Source organism: Xenopus laevis, chromosome 2S (genome assembly GCF_017654675.1).
Source record: "Xenopus laevis strain J_2021 chromosome 2S, Xenopus_laevis_v10.1, whole genome shotgun sequence".
In the NCBI taxonomy this organism is placed as follows: domain Eukaryota; kingdom Metazoa; phylum Chordata; class Amphibia; order Anura; family Pipidae; genus Xenopus; species Xenopus laevis.
In genome coordinates, this window is record NC_054374.1 from 168,607,862 (window position 1) to 168,633,718 (window position 25,857).

At 45.2% G+C, this 25,857-nt stretch overlaps 1 protein-coding gene across 1 annotated transcript; it reads left to right on the plus strand.

The window, feature by feature from the left end:
* Positions 1–10,867: 10,867 nt before the first annotated feature.
* Positions 10,868–17,798, plus strand: LOC121400735 (arachidonate 12-lipoxygenase, 12R-type-like). The gene is made up of 6 exons (XM_041584689.1): positions 10,868–11,168; positions 13,502–13,706; positions 14,193–14,274; positions 15,936–16,058; positions 16,832–16,935; positions 17,420–17,798. The coding sequence occupies exons 1-6, from the start codon at positions 11,022–11,024 to the stop codon at positions 17,464–17,466; spliced, it is 708 nt and encodes a 235-aa protein (XP_041440623.1). The 5' UTR covers positions 10,868–11,021; the 3' UTR covers positions 17,467–17,798.
* The last annotated feature ends 8,059 nt before the right edge of the window (positions 17,799–25,857 follow it).

Sequence of the window (25,857 nt, forward strand, 5' to 3'; positions counted from 1 at the left end):
AGATGTCGCCTGGGCTTCTGAAGGCAGTGGCGATCTACCAGTACCCTCTACTTAAATCATGGATAGCTAGTTACCCCCCCCCAAGCCTGTCTAAACGTTCATGTATTCTGGGCATGGGGTAAACACCTGTGGTAGTGATGATGTAGTGATGATGTAATGATGATGTAGTGATGATGTAGTGATGATGTAGTGATGATGTAGTGATGATGTAGAGATGATGTAGTGATGATGTAGTGATGATGTAGTAATGATGTAGTGATGATGTAGTGATGATGTAGAGATGATGTAGTGATGATGTAGAGATGATGTAGTGATGATGTAGTGATGATGTAGAGATGATGTAGTGATGATGTAGTGATGATGTAGTGATGAGGTAGTGATGATGTAATGATGATGTAGTGATGATGTAGTGATGATGTAGTGATGATGTAGTGATGATGTAGAGATGATGTAGTGATGATGTAGTGATGATGTAGTAATGATGTAGTGATGATGTAGTGATGATGTAGAGATGATGTAGTGATGATGTAGTGATGATGTAGAGATGATGTAGTGATGATGTAGTGATGATGTAGTGATGATGTAGTAATGATGTAGTGATGATGTAGTGATGATGTAGAGATGATGTCGTGATGATGTAGTGATGATGTAGTGATGATGTAGTGATGATGTAGAGATTCCTAAATTCAACACAAAACCTGGATTGCACCAATACTCTGGGTTAAATCAGAATGACCTGGTTGTTTGGTCAAGAGAAACCTGCAGCATCAATGGGCCAATTAACACAGGCCAGGAAGCTGCCATTTTGGTTTTTACTAACCATGAATTACAAAGGGACACAGTCCTAAATTTAGCACAGTTTTAGATCTGCCCCCATTGTTCATTACTGAGTGAAACCTGTGATCGTGTTTGCACAAGCACAGTACAACATCAGTACAACATCAGTACAACATTATAATAAATAATAGTAAGTAAATAAGTATAAATAAACAGTGATTAAGAGCCATGTGATAAACTACACAGTGAGTAGACAGTTCATGTCCCATAGATCTTGCAGTAGAAGTGGGTGGATAAGATACAGGTACAAATAGGAGGGCAAAGTGCACAAAGGTTTGGACATTAGTTCTTAAAAGGGGATGTTCATCTTCAAACATTTTTTCAGTTCAGTTGGTTTCAGACAGTTCACCAGAAATAAAGATTTTCTTCAATGACTTTGTATTTTCTATTTGTTTCCATTTTTCTAATATTGAAGTGTAAAGTTTCATGTTTCCACTTCTTATGTGTTTGTGAAGCAGCTGTGGGAGGGGGTCAGCGACCCTGTAACTGATCTATGAGTTGATCCATTTCTTTTCTTTACGTTTCAATTTTGGGAAGAATTGTCAAAATAAAAGATGGAAAGCAATTGAAAACAGTGTTTATTTCTGGTGAACAATCTGAAACCAACTGAACTGACAAAAAGTATTTGGAAGGTGAACAACTCCTTTAAGTTCCAGGGCGGTGCAAGTAGTTCTAGTGCTCCAAGAAGTCAGGATGTGAGTTTATTTTTGGAGGGGTTCAGAGGATGTTCCTTATGGAGAATATCAGTGATAGAATTCCAGAGATAGAGTCCGGAGCATATGGGGAGACTGTCAGGGAGCCGGGAGCCCCCTCTGGGGAGTAGTCCGGATCTAGGAGGAAGCCCCTCAGGAGGGATCAGGGTCGTGGTATCCAGGGGTAAGGCAAGAGAATAATCAAAGTCCAGGCACAGGTCAAAAGACAGGCGGAATACAAACAAAGTCCAAGGCCAGGCAGGGGGTCAATGGCAGGCAGAGAATCAGCGAAGTCCAGGTCCAGGCAAGGGGTCACAACAAGGAATCAGGCAGATATAAGCAGGGAAAACAGCAAGGGAACCCAGGAATCACTCAGGTAACAGAATCCTATTTTCGGGCGCCATCTTGGCGCCTCAGGCGTCCTTTTATGTTTGAATTTGGCGCCCTTGCGCCAGCGTCAGCGCGCCCGCGACCGTCGTGCCGCGCTGACGTCACGGCGCCGGCGTCGGAACCCACGTGGGTTGCCTGGGTGCCGCCATTTTGGATTCTTCGCCGCCGGGAGCGGACGCGACTCCTCGCGCTCCCGGCGGTCTTGACAGTACCCCCCCCCTCACGGGGGGCCTCAGGACCACCGAGACTTGGTTTCTGGGGAAACTTGGAGTGGAAGTCTCTTACCAAACGAGGAGCATGCACATCACGGTGTCCCTCCCAAGAGCATTCTTCTGGGCCAAAGCCCTTCCAATGGATGAGGTACTGAAGGGACCCTCTGGAGATTCTGGAATCAAGGATTCTCTCCACCTCGAATTCTTGTTGACCCTCCACAGAGACGGCAGGAGGAGGAGATTGGACATCAGAGAAACGGTTAGAGATGGTGGGCTTCACCAGGGAGACGTGGAACACGTTGGGGATTCTCATCTCTGGTGGGAGTTGAAGTCTGATGGCTACAGGGTTAATTATCTCCAAGATGGGGAACGGACCCAGGAACTTTGGACCCAACTTGGGAGATGGCACCTTCAAGCGAATATTCCTGGAAGAGAGCCAGACACTATCACCCACCTTGTAGGGAGGAGAGGGCCTTCTACGGCGATCCGCGAAAGTCTTGTGGACTAGAGCACTCTTCTCCAGATTAGACTTGGTTGCAGCCCAAATAGCAAGCATATGGGCTGCCAGATCATCTGCAGCCGGGACGTCTGACAACACGAAGTCCTGAGGAAAGGCTTGAGGGTGCTGTCCATACACCACCATAAACGGAGACCTTCCTGTGGAGGAATGACATGCATTATTATGAGCAAACTCCGCCCACGGGAGGAGGTCAGACCAATCGTCCTGGCAAAGAGACACATGGTTCCTCAGGAACTGTTCTAAGGCTTGGTTCACACGTTCAGCTGCCCCATTCGTCTGCGGGTGGTAGGCAGACGAAAAATGAAGTGTTATTCCCAAGTCTTTACATAGGAACGCCAGAACTTGGCGGTAAACTGGGTGCCTCTGTCGGAGACGATCTCCACCGGGAAACCATGCAGGCGGAAGATGTACTTAATAAAGAGTTGGGATAATTCTACCGCAGAGGGTAACTTCTTCAAAGGGATGAAATGGGCCATTTTGCTGAAGCGGTCAATAACAACCCAGATCACAGTATTCCCACCGGAGGGAGGAAGTTCGACAATAAAGTCCATAGAGAGGTGCGTCCATGGACGAGAGGGAACCGGCAAAGGCTGTAACAACCCGCTGGGGCGGGAATGGCTAGGCTTAGAAGTGGCGCAGACATTACAAGCAGCCACAAAGTCCTTTACATCCTTGCGGATATCAGGCCACCAGACTAGGCGCCTCAAGAGTTCAAGGGTCTTGGCCGGACCAGGATGTCCAGCTTGCCTGGAGCAGTGGGTTTGTTGCAGGATGGCCAGGCGAAGTTCTGGAGGGACGAAGGCCATGCCAATCGGAGTATCTTGAGGAGCCAAGGACTGCCCAGCCAGAATCTGGTCGGCAAATTGGGGATACAGAGAGGCAATGATCTTGACTGGTGGAATGATTGGTTCCTGCCTCTCAGGGTCACGGTCCACCGGAGTGAAGCTACGAGACAAGGCGTCGGCCTTCAGATTTTTGGAACCTGGGCGATAGGTCAAAACAAAGTTAAATCGGGAAAAGAAAAGGGCCCACCTGGCTTGTCTGGGATTTAGCCTCTTGAGGGACTGTATAAACTCCAGATTCTTCTGGTCTGTGAAAATCTGGACAGGAATTTCAGAGCCCTCCAGGAGGTGACGCCATTCTTCAAGGGCAAGCTTGACTGCCAAGAGTTCCCGATTCCCGACATCATAGTTCTGCTCTGCGGATGAGAACTTCTTGGAGAAAAACGCACAGGGGTGCAATTTTCCATCAGTGGAGTGTCTCTGAGACAGGATAGCTCCGGCTCCGACTTCAGAAGCATCAACTTCGATGCAGAAGGGTAGTGCAGGATTGGGATGTCGGAGAACAGGAGCGGATGTGAAGGCCTCTTTCAAGGACTGAAAAGCTTCTATGGCAGATGGAGGCCACAGGCTGGGTTTACCCCCTTTCCGGATGAGGGCCAGAATAGGTGCAATGCGGGAAGAGAACCCCCGGATGAACTGTCGATAATAATTAGCAAATCCGATGAATCTCTGGATTGCCTTGGTACTCAATGGGAGAGGCCACTCCTGGATGGCCGACACTTTCACGGGGTCCATCTCAAATCCCTCTGGAGAGATAATGTATCCTAGGAAGGGGATCTTGGATACCTCGAAGACACACTTCTCCAACTTGGCGAAGAGAGAGTTCTTCCTCAGACGAGAGAGTACCTCCTTCACCTGGGAGCGATGACTTTCAAGGTCCTTGGAAAAGATCAGGATGTCGTCCAAGTATACGACTACGAACCTTCCTAGGAGATCTCGGAACACATCATTAACAAACTCCTGGAAGACGGCAGGGGCATTGCATAGGCCGAAGGGCATAACGAGATATTCATAGTGCCCATCCCGAGTGTTGAATGCCGTCTTCCATTCGTCACCCTCCCGGATGCGAATGAGGTTGTAGGCCCCCCGGAGATCCAACTTGGAGAAAATCTTTGCCCCTTTCAGCTGGTCAAAGAGCTCGGCAATCAGGGGCAGGGGGTACCTGTTCTTCACGGTGATCTTATTCAGACCCCGAAAGTCTATACAAGGCCGAAGGCCTCCGTCCTTCTTCTCCACAAAGAAGAACCCAGCCCCTGCAGGAGAGGTAGAAGGGCGGATAAACCCCCGCTGGAGATTTTCTTGGATGTACTCCTTCATAGCGGTAGTCTCTGCAGGAGAGAGAGGGTAGGTGCGCCCTCTGGGGGGCATAGCTCCTGGCAGGAGTTCAACCGGACAGTCGTAGGAGCGATGTGGGGGGAGGAACTCTGCAGACTTTTTTACAAAACACATCGGAAAATCCCTTGTAAGTGGAGGGCAAAGTCTTTAATTCCGCAGAGGAGACATTCACCTTCTCGAGGGGTTTTTGGCGGAAGGCAATGTTGCAGGCAAAATAAACTCCAACGAGAGATCTGCCCAGTGGACCAGTCTATGGTGGGGTTATGCAGACGTAACCACGGAAGACCCAATATTACTGGAGTAGAAGGACAGGGGATGATGAAGAATGAAAGTTTTTCTTGATGCAGCGCCCCAACTTGTACAGATAGTTCCGCCGTGAACTTTGTGACGAATTCAAACTCCAGGGGTTTGTCATCTATGGCGGTAATTCGCAGGGGTGAAGACAATGGAAGCAGGGGAATCTTCATGCGTTCGGCAAAAAAGGCATCCATGAAATTGCCATCCGCTCCGGAGTCGAGGAAGGCCCTTTCGAAGATAGACTTACTTGCCAGGTGAATCTGCAAAGGAAGGAGAAGTCTGCGTGAATTTTCTTGATACTTCTCCTGAAGACCTCGAGTTGATGCCCCCTACATGAGAAACCTGAGACATACCTCGGGGTACAAAACTCTTGGCTTTGGCAGGACAGGCGTTGGCAAAATGGGAATGCCCACCACAGTATAAACAGAGACCTGCCATACGTCTTTGGAGTCTTTCCTGCTCGGAGAGGCGAGTCTTTCCTACTGCATAGGTTCCTCCAAGGGAGACATCGACACATGAGTCACAGGAACAGCGGGTGTTTGCAGAATCGGCCTTTGAAAGCGAGGGGCCAACATGGGAGAAAATCGTCTGCTGCGCTCTCTCTCCACCTGGTGCTCTCTGAGACGAGTGTCCACCTTAATGGATAGAGCGATCAGCCCTTCCAGGGTGTCAGGAGTCTCTCTGGAGACGAGATCATCTTTGATGCGGATGGATAGGCCTTGGTAGTATACAGCCTTGTAAGCGTCATCACACCAGGAAGTCTCCGCCATCAGTGTTCGGAAGTCTATAGCATACTCATTGACACTGCGGCTTCCCTGCCGGAGCTGCAAGAGACGGGCGGGGGCGTTCGTAACCCGACCTGGAGCATCAAAGACTATACGAAAAGCTTGGAGAAAGTCTTTAACATCAAAAGTCAGCGGGGAATTCTTCTCCCAAAGAGACGTTGCCCACTCCAGTGGCTTGCCTTCCAATCGAGACATCACATACCCCACCTTGGAACGCTCACTTGGAAACTGTGTGGGTTGGAACTCAAATTGAATTTGGCATTGCGTGGCAAATCCCCTGCAGGCTTGTGGGTCCCCACTGAAACGAGGGGGAGGTGGAATGCGAGGCTCACCTGTCGGGTAGCTTGTGTTCGTGGGGGTTGCCGCCATGGGGGGATCTCCAGTAGGTGGAGCAGTGGAGGGCGCAGAAGGCACTTGAGCTAGCAGGACATCGAGTGCTTGCCCAATGCGAACCTGCTGGTTTTCGTAGTCCTCCATGCGGGATGCCAGTCCGCGGAGCGCTCGTCCGACATGAGGTGTGGCTTCCTCAGAAGGATCCATGGCCCGAAAATAATGTCAGGGAGCCGGGAGCCCCCTCTGGGGAGTAGTCCGGATCTAGGAGGAAGCCCCTCAGGAGGGATCAGGGTCGTGGTATCCAGGGGTAAGGCAAGAGAATAATCAAAGTCCAGGCACAGGTCAAAAGACAGGCGGAATACAAACAAAGTCCAAGGCCAGGCAGGGGGTCAATGGCAGGCAGAGAATCAGCGAAGTCCAGGTCCAGGCAAGGGGTCACAACACGGAATCAGGCAGATATAAGCAGGGAAAACAGCAAGGGAACCCAGGAATCACTCAGGGAACAGAATCCTATTTTCGGGCGCCATCTTGGCGCCTCAGGCGTCCTTTTATGTTTGAATTTGGCGCCCTTGCGCCAGCGTCAGCGCGCCCGCGACCGTCGCGCCGCGCTGACGTCACGGCGCCGGCGTCGGAACCCACGTGGGTTGCCTGGGCGCCGCCATTTTGGATTCTTCGTCGCCGGGAGCGGACGCAACTCCTCGCGCTCCCGGCGGTCTTGACAGAGACAAGGGGAAAATGTAGTGAAGGGAGAGGAGTGAGGAGGAGATTATTGAGAGCAGAGGAGTGAGGAGGAAAGGAGTGAGGGGGCAGAGGAGTATAAAGCAGAGCAGCTAGGGGCTGAGGAGTGAGGGGCAGAGGAGAGAGGAGGAGAGGAGTGAGGAGGAGAGGAGTGAGGGGGTTAGGAGTGAGGAGGAGAGGAGTGAGGGGCAGAGGATTGAGAAAGAGAGGAGTGAGGGGCAGAGGAGTGAGGAGGAAAGGAGTGAGGGGGTGAGGAGTGAGGGGCAGAGGATTGAGAAAGAGAGGAGTGAGGGGTAGAGGAGTGAGGGGGAGAGGAGTGAGGGCAGAGGAGTGAGAAGGAAAGGAGTGAGGGGTGAGCAGTGAGGAGGAGAGGAGTGAGGGGCAGAGGAGTGAGGAGGAAAGGAGTGAGGGGGTGAGGAGTGAGGAGGAAAGGAGTGAGGGGGAGAGGAGTGAGGGGGTGAGGAGTGAGGGGCAGAGGATTGAGAAAGAGAGGAGTGAGGGTAGAGGAGTGAGGGGGAGAGGAGTGAGGGCAGAGGAGTGAGAAGGAAAGGAGTGTGGGGTGAGGAGTGAGGAGGAGAGGAGTGAGGGGCAGAGGAGTGAGGAGGAAAGGAGTGAGGGGGTGAGGAGTGAGGAGGAAAGGAGTGAGGGGGAGAGGAGTGAGGGGGTGAGGAGTGAGGGGCAGAGGATTGAGAAAGAGAGGAGTGAGGGGTAGAGGAGTGAGGGGGAGAGGAGTGAGGGCAGAGGAGTGATAAGGAAAGGAGTGAGGGGTGAGGAGTGAGGAGGAGAGGAGTGAGGGGCAGAGGAGTGAGGAGGAAAGGAGTGAGGGGGTGAGGAGTGAGGGGCAGAGGATTGAGAAAGAGAGGAGTGAGGGGCAGAGGAGTGAGGAGGAAAGGAGTGAGGGGGTGAGAAGTGAGGGGCAGAGGATTGAGAAAGAGAGGAGTGAGGGGCAGAGGATTGAGAAAGAGAGGAGTGAGGGGTAGAGGAGTGAGGGGGAGAGGAGTGAGGGGGTGAGGAGTGAGGGGCAGAGGATTGAGAAAGAGAGGAGTGAGGGGCAGAGGAGTGAGGAGGAAAGGAGTGAGGGGGTGAGGAGTGAGGAGGAAAGGAGTGAGGGGGAGAGGAGTGAGGGCAGAGGAGTGAGAAGGAAAGGAATGAGGGGGAGAGGAGTGAGGAGAAGAGGAGTGAGGGGCAGAGGAGTGAGAAGGAAAGGAGTGAGGGGGAGAGGAGTGAGGGCAGAGGAGTGAGAAGGAAAGGAGTGAGGGGTGAGGAGTGAGGAGGAGAGGAGTGAGGGGGCAGAGGATTGAGAAAGAGAGGAGTGAGGGGCAGAGGAGTAAGGAGGAAAGGAGTCAGGGGGTGAGGAGTGAGGGGCAGAGGATTGAGAAAGAGAGGAGTGAGGGGTAGAGGAGTGAGGGGGAGAGGAGTGACGGCAGAGGAGTGAGAAGGAAAGGAGTGAGGGGTGAGGAGTGAGGAGGAGAGGAGTGAGGGCCAAAGGAGTGAGGAGGAAAGGAGTGAGGGGGTGAGGAGTGAGGAGGAAAGGAGTGAGGGGGAGAGGAGTGAGGGCAGAGGAGTGAGAAGGAAAGGAGTGAGGGGGAGAGGAGTGAGCAGGAGAGGAGTGAGGGGCAGAGGATTGAGAAAGAGAGGAGTGAGGGGCAGAGGAGTGAGGGGCTATGAATGTTAGAAGGGGGAGTGACAGGCAAAGTGTTAAGTAAAGTTTATGAATTTAACCACCTTGGTTTCTATTGTGCAAGAATGAAAATGTACATTATTTGGCACTGAAATAATAATTGTGTTTGTAAATAGGGATAAGAAAAAGTTTTTCGATGAGTTTTACGGCAGAAATGACACCCATAGACTTCATTGGGAAAAAAAATGTTGCCCATAGCCTTTAATGCATTTTGGGTGAATTTTTAGTGAAGCAAAACAGGTCAAATTTTCCCATCCCTATTTGTAAACAATACCATTGGGAAAAAAGAATGTTTAAAAGCTTTAGTAAAAATGAAATGCAAATGTCAAATCAATATTCAGCCATTTGTCCGGCCCAACCCATCCTCAGCCCCCCTCGGCCAGAAATGGAAAGTCCTGGGCAACTTGTACTATAAATATAGAACTAAATGAGATGTATCTTGTTGGCGATATATAAATAAATGATGATGATGATGATGATGCTCTTCTCGTAACTGACAACTGATGAAACCTCACAATGGATGTGTCCATCATGGATGTGTCCATCAAACTCCAATCTCCAAACATCAAGAATGTGCCAGCCAGAAGGACAGAAGAAAAATCTATTTGTAACTTTTCTTCCTGAGACTCTTTTCCATTAGCCCCTTACATTACACTGGTCACCATTAAATTCCATTACATCCCCATTTCCCCCGGTTTCAGTTCCAGGGGTATCCAGGTGAGTAACAGCATGTCTTGTAGTATTGTCTTTCTTAAACGATTCCTATAGGATAAGGGGAAATCCCCCCAGTCTTGGAGGCAATAATGAATAACATATTGTGTAGGTTTCACTCTGGGCTAAATCTTTAAAAATGGCCCCTTTATTAGGGATGGGCGTGTCCTAAAGGTCCCTGCCAGAAGCACAGTAGGAGGGGTTTAGCCAGGCTAGATCACAGAAACAATGACAGGTTTAGTTCCCTATCAGGTCAGTCTAGTTGCTGATTGGTTCCCATCCTGTACAGCCTGGGAAAGGAGGCAGCAGCAAGTGGAACCAGGGCCTTTATCAGGGGGGCACAGGGGGTAATATGGTACTGGGCCTGGGCCTAAAGGGGGGCCCGACTGTGCTGCACCTTTCAGATAGCCAGGCCACATCTGCCGTAGTCCAGAACCGACAAAGTCCCGAAGAGCCAAAGTTGAATCCTAAAGCCGTGAAAAAACCCAAAGTCATGAAAGGAGCCGAAGTTGAAGTCTTGAAGCCATGAGTTTAGTTCTACTGAACACTAATGAGTTTTTTTTTATTTCATTAAACCCCCTGGCCACCAATGTATTATTTTAATACTCTACTGGCCCCTGACACCAATGTTTTTTACAAAAATATTTTCTGGGGCCCTAATGTTTCTTTTCAAGTTGTAAAAAAAACTTTTATGGAGGAACCTGACGTCAACATTTTTTTTTTTACTTATTGGGGCCCTGACCACCAATTATTTTTAAAAAACTTTTATGGGGGGCCCTGGTGTACAGTCTTTTTTTAAACTTATAAAGGGGCCCTGACCATCAATGTCTTTTAATAACTTGTGTGTGTGTGTGGGGGGGGGTTTACTGTTTTTAGCACTGATGTCTGTGTGGTCTTTCAACTGTGGTGTGGGGTGGGCTGGATCTGGGATGGGGCTTAGGGGCCGGGGTGGGCCACGAAAAATTTGTTGTAAGGGGCTCTGTGATTTCTTATGGTGGCCCTGAGTGGAACAGAGGGGTTTTTGCAGACATTTTCAATAAAAGTTTTTAATGCACTTTCCTTCTGTATTTAAAAGAGTGTCATTCACCGGCACATTTTAGTTTTTCACACAATATGTGTCCTTTAATAACCAAAATTGTCTATGTCTTCTATGGACTAGAAATGCATTGCAGCAGCTCCACAATATTCTTCTCATGAACTTCCACCCAAGTTGGGCCTAAAACTCTCAGGCAAAGGTCTTATTAATCATCGATAGATCCACGGCAGAGACACTTGAGTAAGAGTTTGTCCATCATGGGAGACACAGACAGAGATTTCAGGCAGTTACACAGTTACAGTCACAGTTATTTGCCAACTGCAGGATTTGCCATTATCAATATTTAAGGACATGAATACGTAAGATGATCACACTGTAAAAAAAAAAAAATCATGAGACCAACTGCAGGTCTCTTTTCACCCTTGTCTTGTGGTCTGTATCCGTGTATTGGGGCATATAATACTCTTGGTCGGGCTCTGGTAAAGCTAAAGTCCTTCTTTAGGAAAGGGTTAAGGGATGTTTGGGTGGGCTCATCCCCAGGTATATAAGAACCATTAATATTCCCGGGTGACACTTTGCTGGAGCAGCACTTTCTGTCTATTGTATCCCAGAATGTTTGTCTATAAGATCCAAGTGGTAACCGGCAATTTTCTCAGTGCTGGGACCCTGGACTCCATCTCTCTTCACCTCATTGGATCCAATGGAGAAAGCACCAAATACAAACTGGATGACTGTGGAGATGAATCCAAACCTGGAGCTGTGAGTATTTTCCTATAGGAAGGGGTGGGAAGTGTAAGAAAGACCATGGGGTTCATATCATTAGATCATATTGTTTATTTAATTAAATCAGACGGCACTAATATCACAAGAAATATTATCAAGTGCAATTCCAGTGCAATATCTGTAGGCAAAAATTCTGAATGGGAATTCCCCACACACACAGGGAGAGTGAATGCACCTAATTTCCTAAATTTTTTCAGACTTGCACCTCTCTCCTCAGTCTAACTCAGTCTGCAGAAGAGCAGGTTCCCCGGTATCAGGATTATCCCCATCCTTAGCTCCTCAATGAATTCAGATACATGAAGCAGAACCTGTGCTTAGATTTACCCAAAACTCCAGTAGATTCTTGGGTACTTGGTTACAGCTGAACCTTGTGAAGCCAGGTCTCAACATCTCTGTATTGTGTGCACTTAGTATCCAGGCAAGATGGATATGCAGGGCACTTGTTTTATGGGTCTTATCCATACAGGCCAGAAGTAGTTATGGGTACTTAAACAGCTGTGCTGTACCCCATATTAAAACATGGGGAACAGCACAGGTATCAGAGCCTTGAATCCCCCTCATATCAGAGCCTGGAGTCTCCCTGGTATCAGAGTCTGGAATCCCCTGGTATGAAAGCCCCCTTGGCATCAGAGCCCGAAGTCTCCCTGGTATCAGATATGACCAGTGTTTTCCACACTCGCTTATTATTAAATAGTCAAATACTAAACAAATGAGCTTGCAGGTTAATTAAGAGTTCCCACTCTAAAAAAAACAACAAAAAATAACTGGACTCTCAACAGATGTCCTCTGATAGAGTCCATTCTATCTGTTTCACACCCAGGCTTAATATATGGCTCAGTCAATGCTGTACAGTCTATTAGCAGCCAGTATCTAACTGTATTCACCCAAACACTCCAAACCAATATAGAGACGTGGGGAAAACTTAAAGGATACATTAACCTTAAAAATTATTGAATGTAAAATTGATGAGGACTTATTATAAGCACTTTTGTAATTTACATTCATTAGTTTTTTTTCACATTCCAAGATATTAAGAGATACATGTACTGTTAATATGAATGAATTTTGTTACAACAGCGCCACCTGCTGGTCAGTTTCCCACCAGTCTGACCAGCAAGTAGTCAAGGAAGTTGTCAGGAGAAAGAAAGAGACTGATGTTCTTCTGCTTAGGAAAGATGTGAGAAAGGTTTCTAATTTTATTCCTAAGCAGAAGAACATCAGCCTCTTTCTTTCTCCTGACAACTTCCTTGACTACTTGCTGGTCAGACTGGTGGGAAAATGACCAGCAGGTGGCGCTGGTTCATATTCATATTAACAGCACATGTATCCCTTAATATCTTGGAATTAAAAGAAAATAAATAATGAATGTAACTTACAAAAGTGCTTAGAATAGCCCCCTCATCAGTTTTACATTCACTTATTTTAAAGGTTTACTTATGCTTTAAAGAAAGAAGCACAGCAAAATAGTGTAATACTGTATAGCCATTTGATAACTGCACTCACTTTGATGGTACTTACATCCACATTGACCAAATAGTGCCTCTAACTCAGACTATTGATGTTCTACTCCTTCTCCTGATTGGATTTTTGGTGCATTTGTCTGTAAAGCTTCTACACACCGTACACTTATTGCACCTCAGTCGGACTGGAACACCAGGGGCCCACCCAAAAACCTTTGACTAGGGGTCCACCAATTAATCTTAGACCAGGGCTCACTCTCAATACTATTATTCTTTCTCTCCTAACTCAACCTCTATTCTCCTAGTCTCTTTTCTTTACAGACTATAATCTATTATTCCATCTATTTAGCCTCTTAGTTCTCATAGAAATAGGGAATGACCATGAAATAGGCCAAATGTTTATCAGCATGAGGGGCCACTGACACCTGGGCCCCCGGGACTTTTCCTGGTATCCCGGTGGGTCAGTCCAACACTGTTGCACCTTATAAACCCTCTCATTTCTATTAGCCCTGGGGATGGGTCTTCAGCCTGCATCTCCAAATAGCCTGAGGACTAGATGTTGTCTAAGGGTCCCTGGTCTGGTGAAGATTATTGAAGGTTTTTCATCCACCGCTCATTGCAAATCAGCAAATTGCTTTGTGAATGTTGTACCAGAATGTTGGATCCATCTTTGGAACAGCAGCAGAACCACACGGGTGCAACACTTTCAGCCCCATGTAAAGAAAAAAAATAAATCACTGGATCTGTTCTTTCACATCATTATGGCACCAGAAGTAGATAAGTTTCAGTTGTGCTGTTTATGTGAGTTTGTGTTTGGGATGATTTCAGTTGTACTGACCCGTTTCCCAGGTGGATGAGTACACAGTGAGTAGTGAGAAAGACCTGGGAGAGATCCTGCTGGTCCGGATCATTAAGGAACAGTACTTGTTCTTCCCAACGGATACCTGGTTCTGTAACTACATCACGGTGACCTGCCCCAAAGGAGAACTCTATCAGTTCCCATACTACAAATGGATCGAAGGCTTTGTGACTGTGGATATTCCCCAGGGGAAGGGTAAGACCTGCGAGATCCAAACATGTTCCATGAACTGATTGAATTTCACTGAATAAGCAAATAAATTGCAGTTTGGGGAAGCAGGAAGGAATGTATTAAGGGAATGAACCCCAAGATTTTGTTGATTTTTGCATATGTTGGGGTTCTGTACAATCCTCCACTCAGCAACATTATCTAATTCAGCACTACAGGTGGGTACCCTGATTAAAGGAATTGCTCATTGGTTGCTATTGGTAACTGCACTGATGCAATTTAGCCCCATATATTCCCATATCAGTGTTGGGGTTCATCCCTAGTGATAGAGACCCCTAGAGAATCACTAAGCTGTTCTCTAATGACTCCCCAGTAATATAATATCTGAATTGATCCCACTCCCCTTCACACCGGCCCCCGGGGCAATACTGCAGGACTAGTGTAACCGATATATCCATCAGATGGGGAGTCACCTGGAATTCTGAATTCTTCCCTCCTGTGTGGGTGTTGCAGGTTTCATTCTAAGCGCTGGAGTCAACCCCATAGTGAGACAACAGAGACAGTCAGAGCTGGAGAAGAAGAGACAGACATACGGGTGAGTGACAGCTGCACTAACATTCGTGCCCCTTTATAAGATGCAAATGGAGCTTAATGGGGGTGCAGCACTACAAACCCCCAAAAACCATTGACATTTGTTTACATAAGCCTAAATATTGCTGAGTTACTGTCACATTAGACATTGTTTGCTCTGTTTCAGCTGAGACTTCTCTTCAGCTAGTGACTCTTGTAAGCTGTGGGATCCACGACAGACACTTCTCTTCTCTTTAAGACAGTTTATTTACACACAGGGGTGACCATTTCAGGATACAAAACAAATAATAAAAATAAATCCTGCCCACTGGGCGCTACCTTTACACATGAAGAGTTCCCTTACTAAACTGGGCCCCTTGTGGACTACCAGTAAGCAAACACATAAGTAGGGGTCACCCCTGTACTCACGAATCTCCTGGGGGATTGCTCAGCCTCCTGACTTTCCTCAGACAGACAGACCCTCTGTCACTTGGTCTCCTCTCTCTGCACCCTGCAGTAGCAAACGGCACCCCCAGCCCCTCTGGGAGTTCCTTACACAGACAGGTGTCCTTCCTGCTCTGAGTCCTGCTCTGATAGACCTTCCTAACAGCCTCACTAGAACTAAATACCTTTCCACAGGACAGTCTTCCTATGAAAGCTGAGCTCTAATCCATGAGCTGGACTTCTGGATCGGAGTACCTGGCTTGCCTGTTCTTTCCAGAATACTCCAGCTTCCAGAATCTGGCTGCCAAAACCTTTAATGAGAGAACCTATTCTCTCTTTATGAACACCCTTCCTGGTGCCTACCTCTCCCACTAAGGAGAACTTAAAGGTAAAACACACATTTTCCCACATTGTTTTGGTCACTCTACCACACTCTATAGACCAGTCTGGGGCCCAATGAGCAGAGATTGGGATATAAAAGGTCTAACCCCAGTTTTATCAATGTAAATGTGGCTTTCACATAAACCATAGCTGTTGTTGCACAAGTCTTGTGAGACGGGTGGCAGTTTGGTGCCAGGTGACAGTTACAGTCAATTCCAGAACAGGAATGAGAAAGTGCAAGAAGTAATGGCGGCAGGATTTTGGCTCTACATTTTAACGACAGATGAAAGGGCTCATTTACATCCGCAGAGACCGTGAGATTGTGAGATGCTACTAAATCCAATGGCAATAAAGATATTTGTGTCCAGCACTTCCATTTCAGTCCCTCCTGTCTCCTGTGCTGCGTCTATTAATGCACCGCCCTGTGCCCCTGTCTTTGGCTATAGATGCAGTGGACTAAAGAATTGGGCTCAGGAATCACATGACATCCACCAGATCTGATGCAAATGAACAGAACTGCATCCAATTTACAGGGCCGCACACGTGCAGTTGTGTCCATCATGACAAATACAATGCAGTTGTGTCCATCATGACAGATACAATGCAGTTGTGTCCATCATGACAAATAGAATGCAGTTGTGTCCATCATGACAGATAGAATGCAGTTGTGCAGGACGCAGCGTTCAAGAATCATAGCTCAATTGCGTCTGAATCGTGGCCCATATTGCACTCGCAATGACACACAAAGTGCATTGTGGGTAAAAACGTAACGATTGGATCTCAAATTTGCACAATCTTTTTGCAGATATAAATGAACCCTAAAACATTGATACCCACATAACTTGTATATTCTCCTCCCAGCTGGAAATCGTACGTAGACGGGGCCCCTCGCTGTATCAACGTGGACTCCACCGCAGATCTGCCTCCTAATGAACAATTCTCCTTTATGAAAAAGTGCAGTTTTAGCTTTTTGGCTTTGCCTGGGTAGGTATTTCCCTTCCATCTGCAAGAAATAGAATTGAGGCACAAAAACATTTCAGGGGGAATTAAATCTCTTCTCTTAAATCTTTTATTGGAAACCATACAGGGCAAACAGTGTGTGGTATGCGCAGCGTCGGACTGGGGGGTCTGGGGCCAACCACCACTCACTGGGGAGGCCCCCAACTCAGACTCAAAGTTCCTCCCTCAGCCGCAACATCCCCCCAAGCCCCCTGCACCTACCTTCTTTTTCATTCAGCCATGCTGGGGGCAGGGAGGGAAGTTGGAAGCCCACCAGGTTTTTGTCCTGCCAGCACAGTCCAATACTGGGGATGCGCAATGTTTTGGGGGGATCCTTCTGCCTCAGGTGAAGATGAAGATATATAGGGTTAGGGATGTTGAAGGTCATTGATGCTTTAATGCATTGGAGGGAGCACTGCACCATTGTGGCTATTTGAGGGAAACTCAAGGCACAGAAACAGCAGCTTCATATCAATGTGCCGCTTGGGGTGTCTCATGCTTTAATGCAAAGTTGCCCAAATTTGTTATAAGAAGTAGGCTGATCAGAAGCAAAACATGCGATGGAGGACTGTATCCAACCAATGGACCTCCCATTAGTGCCAGGCTGGTTTTATTGAATGGGAAAGAAAACAGTTCAGGCCATTTTACTTTGTCCTTTAAATCCTGACCCTTTATATAAACGTGAGCCCACAATCCGCCCCAGGCTTGGCCCTAAATAGATGAAAACCTCTTCTCTAACCTGTTTGTTCCTCTGACAGAATAATTGGGGTGAAGATCTTTGGGCTCTCGAACTGCAAAGAATCCTGGAAAGACCTAAATGATATCAAGAAAGTCTTTTTCTTTGAAGAAACTGAAAATTCAGGTTTGTCGCTATAAGAATATGGGGGTCACATGGGTTGGGCATTTGTAGCATCATCATCTGCCGTACTCAGTTGGCTCAACCCAAATAGAACTACATTGGGGCACAAAGTGCAGAATCTGTCTGTCCTCACATTCTGAATAAATCCAACTGACTGAAGTAGGAGTCGTGGACACAACAGGTTTATACTGTAACATGAGCTTCTTCATTCACACAATGAGTTGGATCTCTCCAGACGGGGCACAAATAGATCAATATTCAGAGTCAGCTTGGCCTTTATATGGTGAACCTTTGTTTATACACAATGTGTCCCCACGTGATCTACAGTATCTACTGCACAGTGAGATTAAATGTAATCAATCATAATCAATATTCAATACGACATTTAAATCTATTGCTAGTTCATATCTCAACCACTTATATGGGGGCTTCTTTTGGGCTTTATTTGCACCCATAAGTTAATAATATTGCATTTACTTTATATTAGAGTGCCCTACATCTGAGAATATTTTCCATATCTCAACCACTGGATAGAAAAATAGATGGAGCTTTCTATGCAGCGCCGTTATCTCTGGAATTTAACAAAAACAGCAAAAATGGTTCCTTGTTGGTTGATGTTTTTATACCAACCAAAAAATGAATTAAAGTGTATTAAACCAATTTTAATATACTGTAGTATTGTCCTGTACTGGTACAGACACAGGTTATATATCATATAACAAACAAACTCTGTAGTACACCATTGTATCTGCTATGTAACCTGAGCCATTTAGCCTTCTTCAGATTGATGGCTCCCCCATGGCTACACAGCAGCTTGTTTATATAAACTATAGTAGTAATTATCTGTTATCTACTGTGTATCCTGTGCTTGAATGGCTGCCCCCATGGCTACACAGCAGCTTGTTTATATAAACTATAGTAGTACTTATCTGTTATCTACTGTGTATCCTGTGCTTGAATGGCTGCCCCCATGGCTACACAGCAGCTTGTTTATATAAACTATAGTAGTACTTATCTGTTATCTACTGTGTATCCTGTGCTTGAATGGCTGCCCCTATAGCTACACAGCAGCTTGTTTATATAAACTATAGTAGTACTTATCTGTTATCTACTGTGTATCCTGTGCTTGAATGGCTGCCCCCATGGCTACACAGCAGCTTGTTTATATAAACTATAGTAGTACTTATCTGTTATCTACTGTGTATCCTGTGCTTGAATGGCTGCCCCCATGGCTACACAGCAGCTTGTTTATATAAACTATAGTAGTACTTATCTGTTATCTACTGTGTGTCCTGTGCTTGAATGGCTGCCCCCCATGGCTACACAGCAGCTTGTTTATATAAACTATAGTAGTACTTATCTGTTATCTACTGTGTATACAAATACAATAATACAATACAATACAAAATGTATATGTTAAAAGATCAGGATCAGCTGCACATAATTATCTGTCAGTGTAACTGTATGAAAGTGAAACTATTCCAATAATTCCAAGAAAAGACAAAAACAGGAACCAATACAAATAAATCCTGTTTCTGAGAAATGCTGCTGCTTATGGGAAAGGGAAAAGTTATTGTATAGGGAACACGTGTAACTTCTCATAGAGCCACTTGACTTGTGATCACATCGTAGTGAGATGAACAGAGGGATAAAGGACTCTCAGTATTAGACTGACATTTCTATAATAGGACAAGTTCAGTAATTAGTTCCTTCACTTGATCAAAGGGTTCTTGTCTAAAACTTTTATTTGTACATTAAAGGGGATCTTTGCCTTCCAAACAGAGTTCAGTTGTTTTCAGATTCTTCCCCAGAAACAAAGACTTTGTCCAATTACTTTCCATCTTTTATTTTTTACCATTTTCCCAAAATGTCAGTGTAAAGTTTAATGTTTGTGTCTCTGGTGTGTCAGTCTGGCAACTCAGTGATCCAGGAGCCTCTGAACTGATACAATTTATTACATTTAGTTGATCCATTAGTTGCTCCATTTCTCAGTAGGATCTATGGGGAATATCAGTAACTATTGTATCAAGTCTGACAGTTGCCTTTAATGTCACTCAGGGATTCTGCTCAGCAGGGACAAACATAACAAATGTTTCAATTTTATATATATATATATCAATGAGTTGAAGAGTCGACGACCCCTCCCAGAGCTGCTTTAGAAGGTGAAAAATGACACTTTACACTTCTATATCAGAAAAACAGTCACAAATAGAAAATAGAAAGTCGCTGGAAAGAGTCTTTATAATTATTCTTTAAAAACCGCCCATCAAATTAAGACCAGAGATCATCAATACAAATTCCATGATGTGGGTCAGGGCCTTTAAACACAATTCAATGCATTTTACATCCATTGTTATCTATTGGCACTTTCTTTTGCAGTGACTTTTCATGTAGTGACTTATTTTTCTGGGCTCAATACATTATTGTCTATGAAACGTTTGTGATGCAGAAATATTGAATTTTGCTGCAACTCCATGTTTCCAAATTACCTTAAAAAGTGTAGACATCTCACAAATTAGTTTTTTGTTACTTATGCCAATTGTATTTTATTTCTCCCCTAAAAATGTTAGATCATGTTGGATCAGGTATTTAGACCATTCATTGTGTCTGCTCTGGTGGAGGCATTGCCAAATATCGTGTACCTGCACCAGGGCCGCCATTAGAAATCACGGGGCCCCGCCCACACTGACACCCAAGCTCCACCCCATATCCCACCCACTCCACATCTCAGTTAAAAGACCACACAGACATCAGCGCTACAAAAGTAACCCCCCCACACACACAAGTTATAAAAAGCTATTGATGATCAGGGCCCCCTTATAAAAACTTGGGGCCCCAACAGAAAAAAAGTTTTTTTAAAAATTAAAAAATAAAAATATTGGTGGCAGAGGCCCCCTTACAAGTTAAAAAAAATTGGGGCCCCAAAAAAAAATGCATTAGTGGCAGGGGCCCACTTACAAGTTAAAAAAAATTGGGGCCCCAACAAAAAACTATTTAAAAAAAAAAACATTGGTGGCAAGGGGCCTCTTACAAGTTAAAAAATATTGGGGCCCCAAAATTATTTTTAAAAAAATTATAAAAAAAAAAAAACATTGGTAGCAAGGGGACCTTACAAGTTTATAAAAAATTGGGGCCCCAAAAAAAAAGATTGGTGGCAGGGGCCTATAGAATATTAAAATAATACATTGGTGGGGATTAAAATTAAAACCACAAACTGGTGTCAGTAGAATTGAACTCGTGGCTTCAGGACTTCACCTCCTTTCGTGACTTCGGGTCTTTTCGGCACTTCCGCATTCGGCACTGAAGAGGAATGACGTACGGCTCGGGCGCTCGTAAGGGGGGCCCGGATCTTCAAAAAAATGCAGCGCTGCTGGGCCCCCCTTCATGCCCGGGCCCCGTACGCTTGTCCCCCCTGTCCCCCCTGTCCCCCCCTGACCTGCACTTTCATATATTAAAGCCCCTGACTCCTGTAGCAGCAGAAAAAAAGAGAAAATCAGGGCAGGATTTATTTCAGTAATAGTGATTCATATGTAGGAAATTGTGTGACAATAATGTGGTAAACTTTTATTATTTGATGCTATTTACAGAAATGTCATAACAACTGATCATTATAACAAACACTTTGTAGTTTCACAATTTGACCTAGAAATTCATATTTACCAATGTTGGATTCATCAGAAGGTTGACTTTCCAAAAAGACATGTTTTTCTGAGGTCTTTGTACTGTTTGGGTTCTTATAACACAAAATACACAGATGGGGCTTTGTTTGCAGAAACCAAAAGAACCTCAAATGCACAATTTTAATATTGGGGTCTGTACGGCACATATTATTAGAAATCGATGCATATTGGGCATCAGACTGTTCAGCAGATCCCTGATGTTCATATTTAAGAAGATTTATCTTTCAATGTAACAAATTGCACAAGATAAATGCAGCAGAATGCAATAGTTTTAGGGGATTTTAGGAAATGTCAGACAAAGCTAAACAACTACATTTAGACTTTGTGATGTGCGGAAGAAAGAGAAATGTGTCATCACTGGGAAGGGAAAGAGCTTATACCCAATAAAGAACACATACATGAGACTTACTTGGGAAGAAATAGGAACTTTATTCCAATCACCCAAATAACAGAAACATACTGACTTGAATAACTGTCAATCACCCATTGGGCGGGAGCATTAGGGTTCATTATCTGAACGGCACTACCAGGGGTTTGTGGACTTGGCAGGGGCGCTTCTATAATGAGGCGGCCTGAGAATCTCGCCTCAGGCGGCAAAATGTGGGTCAATACAAGGGGTGGCATTTTCGAAGCTGTAATAGGCTGCTCTGCTGTGGTTAAGAAGAAAAAAACTTGCTTGTGTAATGTAAATATGCGCGTAATAGTAATGCGCCTTCAGTCAGTTCCCAGTCCTGCTGCTGCCCTCACTTGTCCTGTGCGGTGCCGGTGCGTAACTGTGCAGCGCTCCGTTGCTTCCTGCATGCTGCATCCTGCTTACGTGACGACGGTGACATCACCAGCTCCGTGCATATCTCTAGGGCTGGATGTTGGCTTTGGACTGAACCGGTCTGGTGGCTGGCTGGCTGCTGCGTCTAGTGTGCACACTCAGGGCAGGCAGTGAGGGCGAGGCAGAGTTTATTGAGAAGCGATCAGGTACTGTACAGAAGGAATATTTGGAATAATAGTAGTACTGCCTGTAATTTGAATTCTCCACTGTGTGTGTCATCAAAAGCCTGTATTTATAAAAGTCACTTGCGCAGGAGCCTTTGGCAATGCCTTTGACTCTATTTACCAAAATAAAATTGTAGACAATTAATTCATAAATAATAGTTGCTTAAGTTAAAAAAAAGTTATAAAAAAGTTTAAAAAAAGATGTATGTTCCATGTTTAATGCATAAAGGCAACGTTTTGCTCAAATGAAGTTAAATGCTAGTTGATCCATAATTGAAAAGCCTCAGCAGCTCTCCAGTCTTTAATTTCAGCCATCTGCTTGTCAGGGTCTTTGAATTTACCTTTGTAGCCTGACAGAGCGTTTGATTTTTAGATGGAGGTGATCAATGACCCCCATTTGAAAGCTGGAAAGAATCATAAGAAAAAGGCTAATAATTTAAAAACTATGAAAACAATAATGAAGACCAATTGAAAATGTGTTAATAATTGGCCATTCTATGACATACTAAAAGAGAACTTGAAGGTTATCAACCCCTTGCACTGTGATACCTCAATTTTACATCTCCTTATTATAAGTTTGTTCAGCATTTACTTAATTTTCTTGTGGCCCCATTAAGTTATAATGCAGTTTAATCTATAGTGTAACATTAATGCTACCGTTTCTACTGTATCACCAATCACCCTACACTTATTCTGCTTGACTTTTCTCCTTTCAATGGAAGCAATGCTGTCACATCATAACTTATCTGTTCTTCAGAGGGCTTTTTAACAGTGCAATGTACTGTAATTTAAAGGGATTCTGTCATGATTTCTATGTAGTTTTTATTTCTAAATGACACTGTTTACACTGCAAATAATTCACTGTACAAAATAAAATGTCATTCCTGAAGCAGCAAGTGTATTTAGTTGTAATATTGGTGTGTAGGTGCATCTCAGCTCATTTTGCCTGGTCATGTGATTTCAGAAAGAGCCAGCACTTTAGGATGGAACTGCTTTCTGGCAGGCTGCTGTTTCTCCTACTCAATGTAACTGAATGTGTCACAGTGGGACAGCATGGTAACACATAGGGTAATTTACCTATCCTGTATGAGGGGGGCGTGGCACGGGGCGTGTGGCATGGGGGCGCCTTGCCATGCTTTCACCTCAGGCAGCAAAAAGGCCAGAATCACCCCTGGGACTTGGCACCAGTTGCCTAAAAGAGAGAATATCCAGCCACAGATCCACGGCTTTATTTACGTCAGATGCTCGTGCACAGCCAACCTTTGCCTGAATCTTTCCTCATTTAGGAAACAGACCCCAAAGCTCTTATACATCTCTAGTATAATATCAATATGGTGAATACATTTAGGACCAGGCATGGCTGCTTCTCACAGATGACACTAATACACACAATTCCTGCAGCCAATGATTACAAGTTCTTCCTACTGGTTGTCTCCTGTCCTCCGAATCAGTCTTTTTATCCGACTTTAATTTGACAAACCCCCCCCCCCCAACATGAATTTTGACGTTGGCGCCAATTCCGACGCACATTAAAGTCAATAAGCGCCTATTAATTATCATCGCGGCCAGAATTGTTGCCGGCATCAAAACAATTCGCCGGAGAATTTTCACTGCAATTTCACAAATGTATTCACCGGCAGCGAAACATGGAAACGCACCTGGTGAATAAATTTGCCCATCACTACTTATAGATGCACCAGAGGAGTGGGTTGTACCTCTAAGTAAAAATGACATTTATGTAACAGTGTATTCAGATTAGAGACATTACCTGCACTCACCACAACCTTCTCCAGGTGAGCGGCTCTCCTGCCCTTGTCCTCACTGATACTGACTGTCCTTTCGGGTCAGTCTCTTTGTAACCACTGAAGTCTGCTCCGTGATTAGCAGAGGGAGCCATGTCTGAAGCCAGTGGGGACATAGTAGGCCAAAAACCTTACTAGCCCTCCTTCTTCCTTTACCGCTCTGATAGAAGAGCTCCAATCACAGTGGCCGATGCCTTTGAAAGTGACCTCCTCTCTTTGACTGTGACGAGACTCCACTGATCTGCAATACAGTGTTTAGCATTTGCAGTGTATATTAGCAATACTGTACGTGTGGGCTGAAACTGCTGCCAAGTATATAGACTCAATCTTTGAAGATATTGTTTGTAGCAAAGACATGGGTGGGCCTGAGAAGTAGTGTAGGATGTGTGACTGGCTGACAGTGTACCCCAGATACCTTTAGGCCTCAAGCACGCAAGCAGATTCGGGGAGATTTAGTCGCCTGGTGACTAATCGCCTCTTCTGCGGGGCAACAATCTCCCCAAACTGCCTTTGCAATGCCTGCCGCCTGCTATAATGACAAAACACTAGCACCAATGCACTCGCGTCGCTTCGATTTCCGAAGTCGCCTGAAGTTTCCTCATGAGGCAACTTCAGGTGACTTTGGAAATCGAATCGCCAGGCGACTAAATCTCCCCGAATCTGCCTGTGTGCTCGCTCCCTTAGGCTGTGGGCAACTCCCTGCAACTTCCAACAGTGTGTAATGGTTCCTTTAAGCACCTTACCCTCAGGTGGATTCTGGATGTCTCCTGGTGAACTGAGCAAAATATTGAACATGTGACATGTGCTCCTCCCTATCCTTAACCCCCAGCCAAATCTCCTCCCCCATTTTCCCTTTCTTTGCCCACTATCTCATCTAACCTGTCTTCCACTGAATCTTTTACTGAACCCTCCCCCCCCCACACCTAGTTTAAAATCTCCTCCAACCCTCTAGCCATCTTCTCTCCCAAAACAGCTGCACCATCGAGCGTTGCTCGTGGCTCAGGTAATATCTCTGAGAAAATTACCTTGGAAGTCCTCGCCCTCAACTTTAAACCTAATTTTTTTTAAATTGTTCTTGAGGACTTCACCACCTCCTCTAACTTTGTCATTGGTACCTATGTGTACCCCAACTCCTGGGTCTTCCCCAGCCCCTCCCAATAATCTGTCCACTCGTTCCATCACATGCAGAACCCCAGCACCAGGCAAGCAGCAGACTGTTGGGCATGTAGCGGCCTTACGACAGATTCCCCTATCCACCTTTCTAATAATTGAATCCCCTATAACTAGAACCTGCCTTTCCTTCCTTGCACTCCCCTCACCACCCGTATTACAAACACTGCCCCCAGTGTGCTCTGAGAGTCAGTCTGCTCCATACATGTCAGTTCAGAGTTTTCCTCCCCAGTATCTTCAGCCAAAACGGCGAATTTGCTGTTTTGGACAAGCTGTGGACCAGCCCCCCTACTCTTCTGTCCCCTACTTCCCCTCTTGACTGTCACAAACCTTCCTCCCTCATTATGCTGTTTGCTACCAGCAGTAAAACAACCCCTTATTAACATTTTATTTATTTCTTTTTTTAAACAAAAGTTTCCCTTAGAAACAATTTCAGGATTTAACACAAAAAGAAAATAAATGCACTAAATGTATCTACGAGTTGACCCCAAAGAGAGAAAAGAAAAAGCTGTTTGTCTCAGTCAGATACTCACAGAACCCACAGCAGTCAGTGCACTTACTCCCTTCTTGCACCAGCACTCCCAGCATGCACAGCAAACACCAACGCCTTAAGGTTTTGATTTTATTTATAATTCTTTCTTTATTGTATTTTAAACTGGGAGGGGGTTCAGAAGACAAAAAAGGGGGGGGGGGAGGAAACAGGGGAAAAAATCTACACATCAGTTTGACATCATTTGCAATAACATAAAAATTGAAATAAGTTAGAGAACAAGTCATAGTTTACTTTAAGATATACATTTCAGTGGTATGAATTTCACTTCTAAATTTTCTGTAACTAGTGATAAATAAAGGGTGAATGGGTTCACTTGTCATAGACTTTAATTGGTGGTCAAGCCTTATGTTGTTTGGTTGCTTTCTTGAGATAATTTACCCATGGGGCCCATATTTTCCAATATATAGTGCGCTGGTTATGTAATAAGTATGAGATTTCTTCTGCCTTATTTCTTCTATGGGAGCCCACCATTCTCTAAAGCTAGGAGCAACCAGTGTTTTCCAGTATCTTGGAATCAATACTTACTTACTTTGTAAGGTAAGGGGATCCTTTATAATCTCTTGTGTATCTGCCATGACATTCAATAGTATTGTCGTCTTGTCTTCCATTTTAAAAGTATTTTGGGTAATTTTGTTTACAACCTCTAGAAATTACCTCCAAAGCTGTTGTAAATAAGGGCATGTTAACCAAATGTGAGTGTGATTCCCCTCCTCCTTTTCACAGTTACCTG

What these genes read in the sequence shown, in the direction of transcription:
- LOC121400735 (XM_041584689.1), top strand. Translation starts at nt 11,022, where the DNA reads ATGTTTGTCTATAAGATCCAAGTGGTAACCGGCAATTTTCTCAGTGCT. An exon ending in AGCTTTTTGGCTTTGCCTGG is followed by an intron (nt 16,059 to 16,831) that starts GTAGGTATTTCC and finishes TTCCTCTGACAG; the next exon opens with AATAATTGGGGTGAAGATCT. An exon ending in TGAAGAAACTGAAAATTCAG is followed by an intron (nt 16,936 to 17,419) that starts GTTTGTCGCTAT and finishes ACTTTATATTAG; the next exon opens with AGTGCCCTACATCTGAGAAT.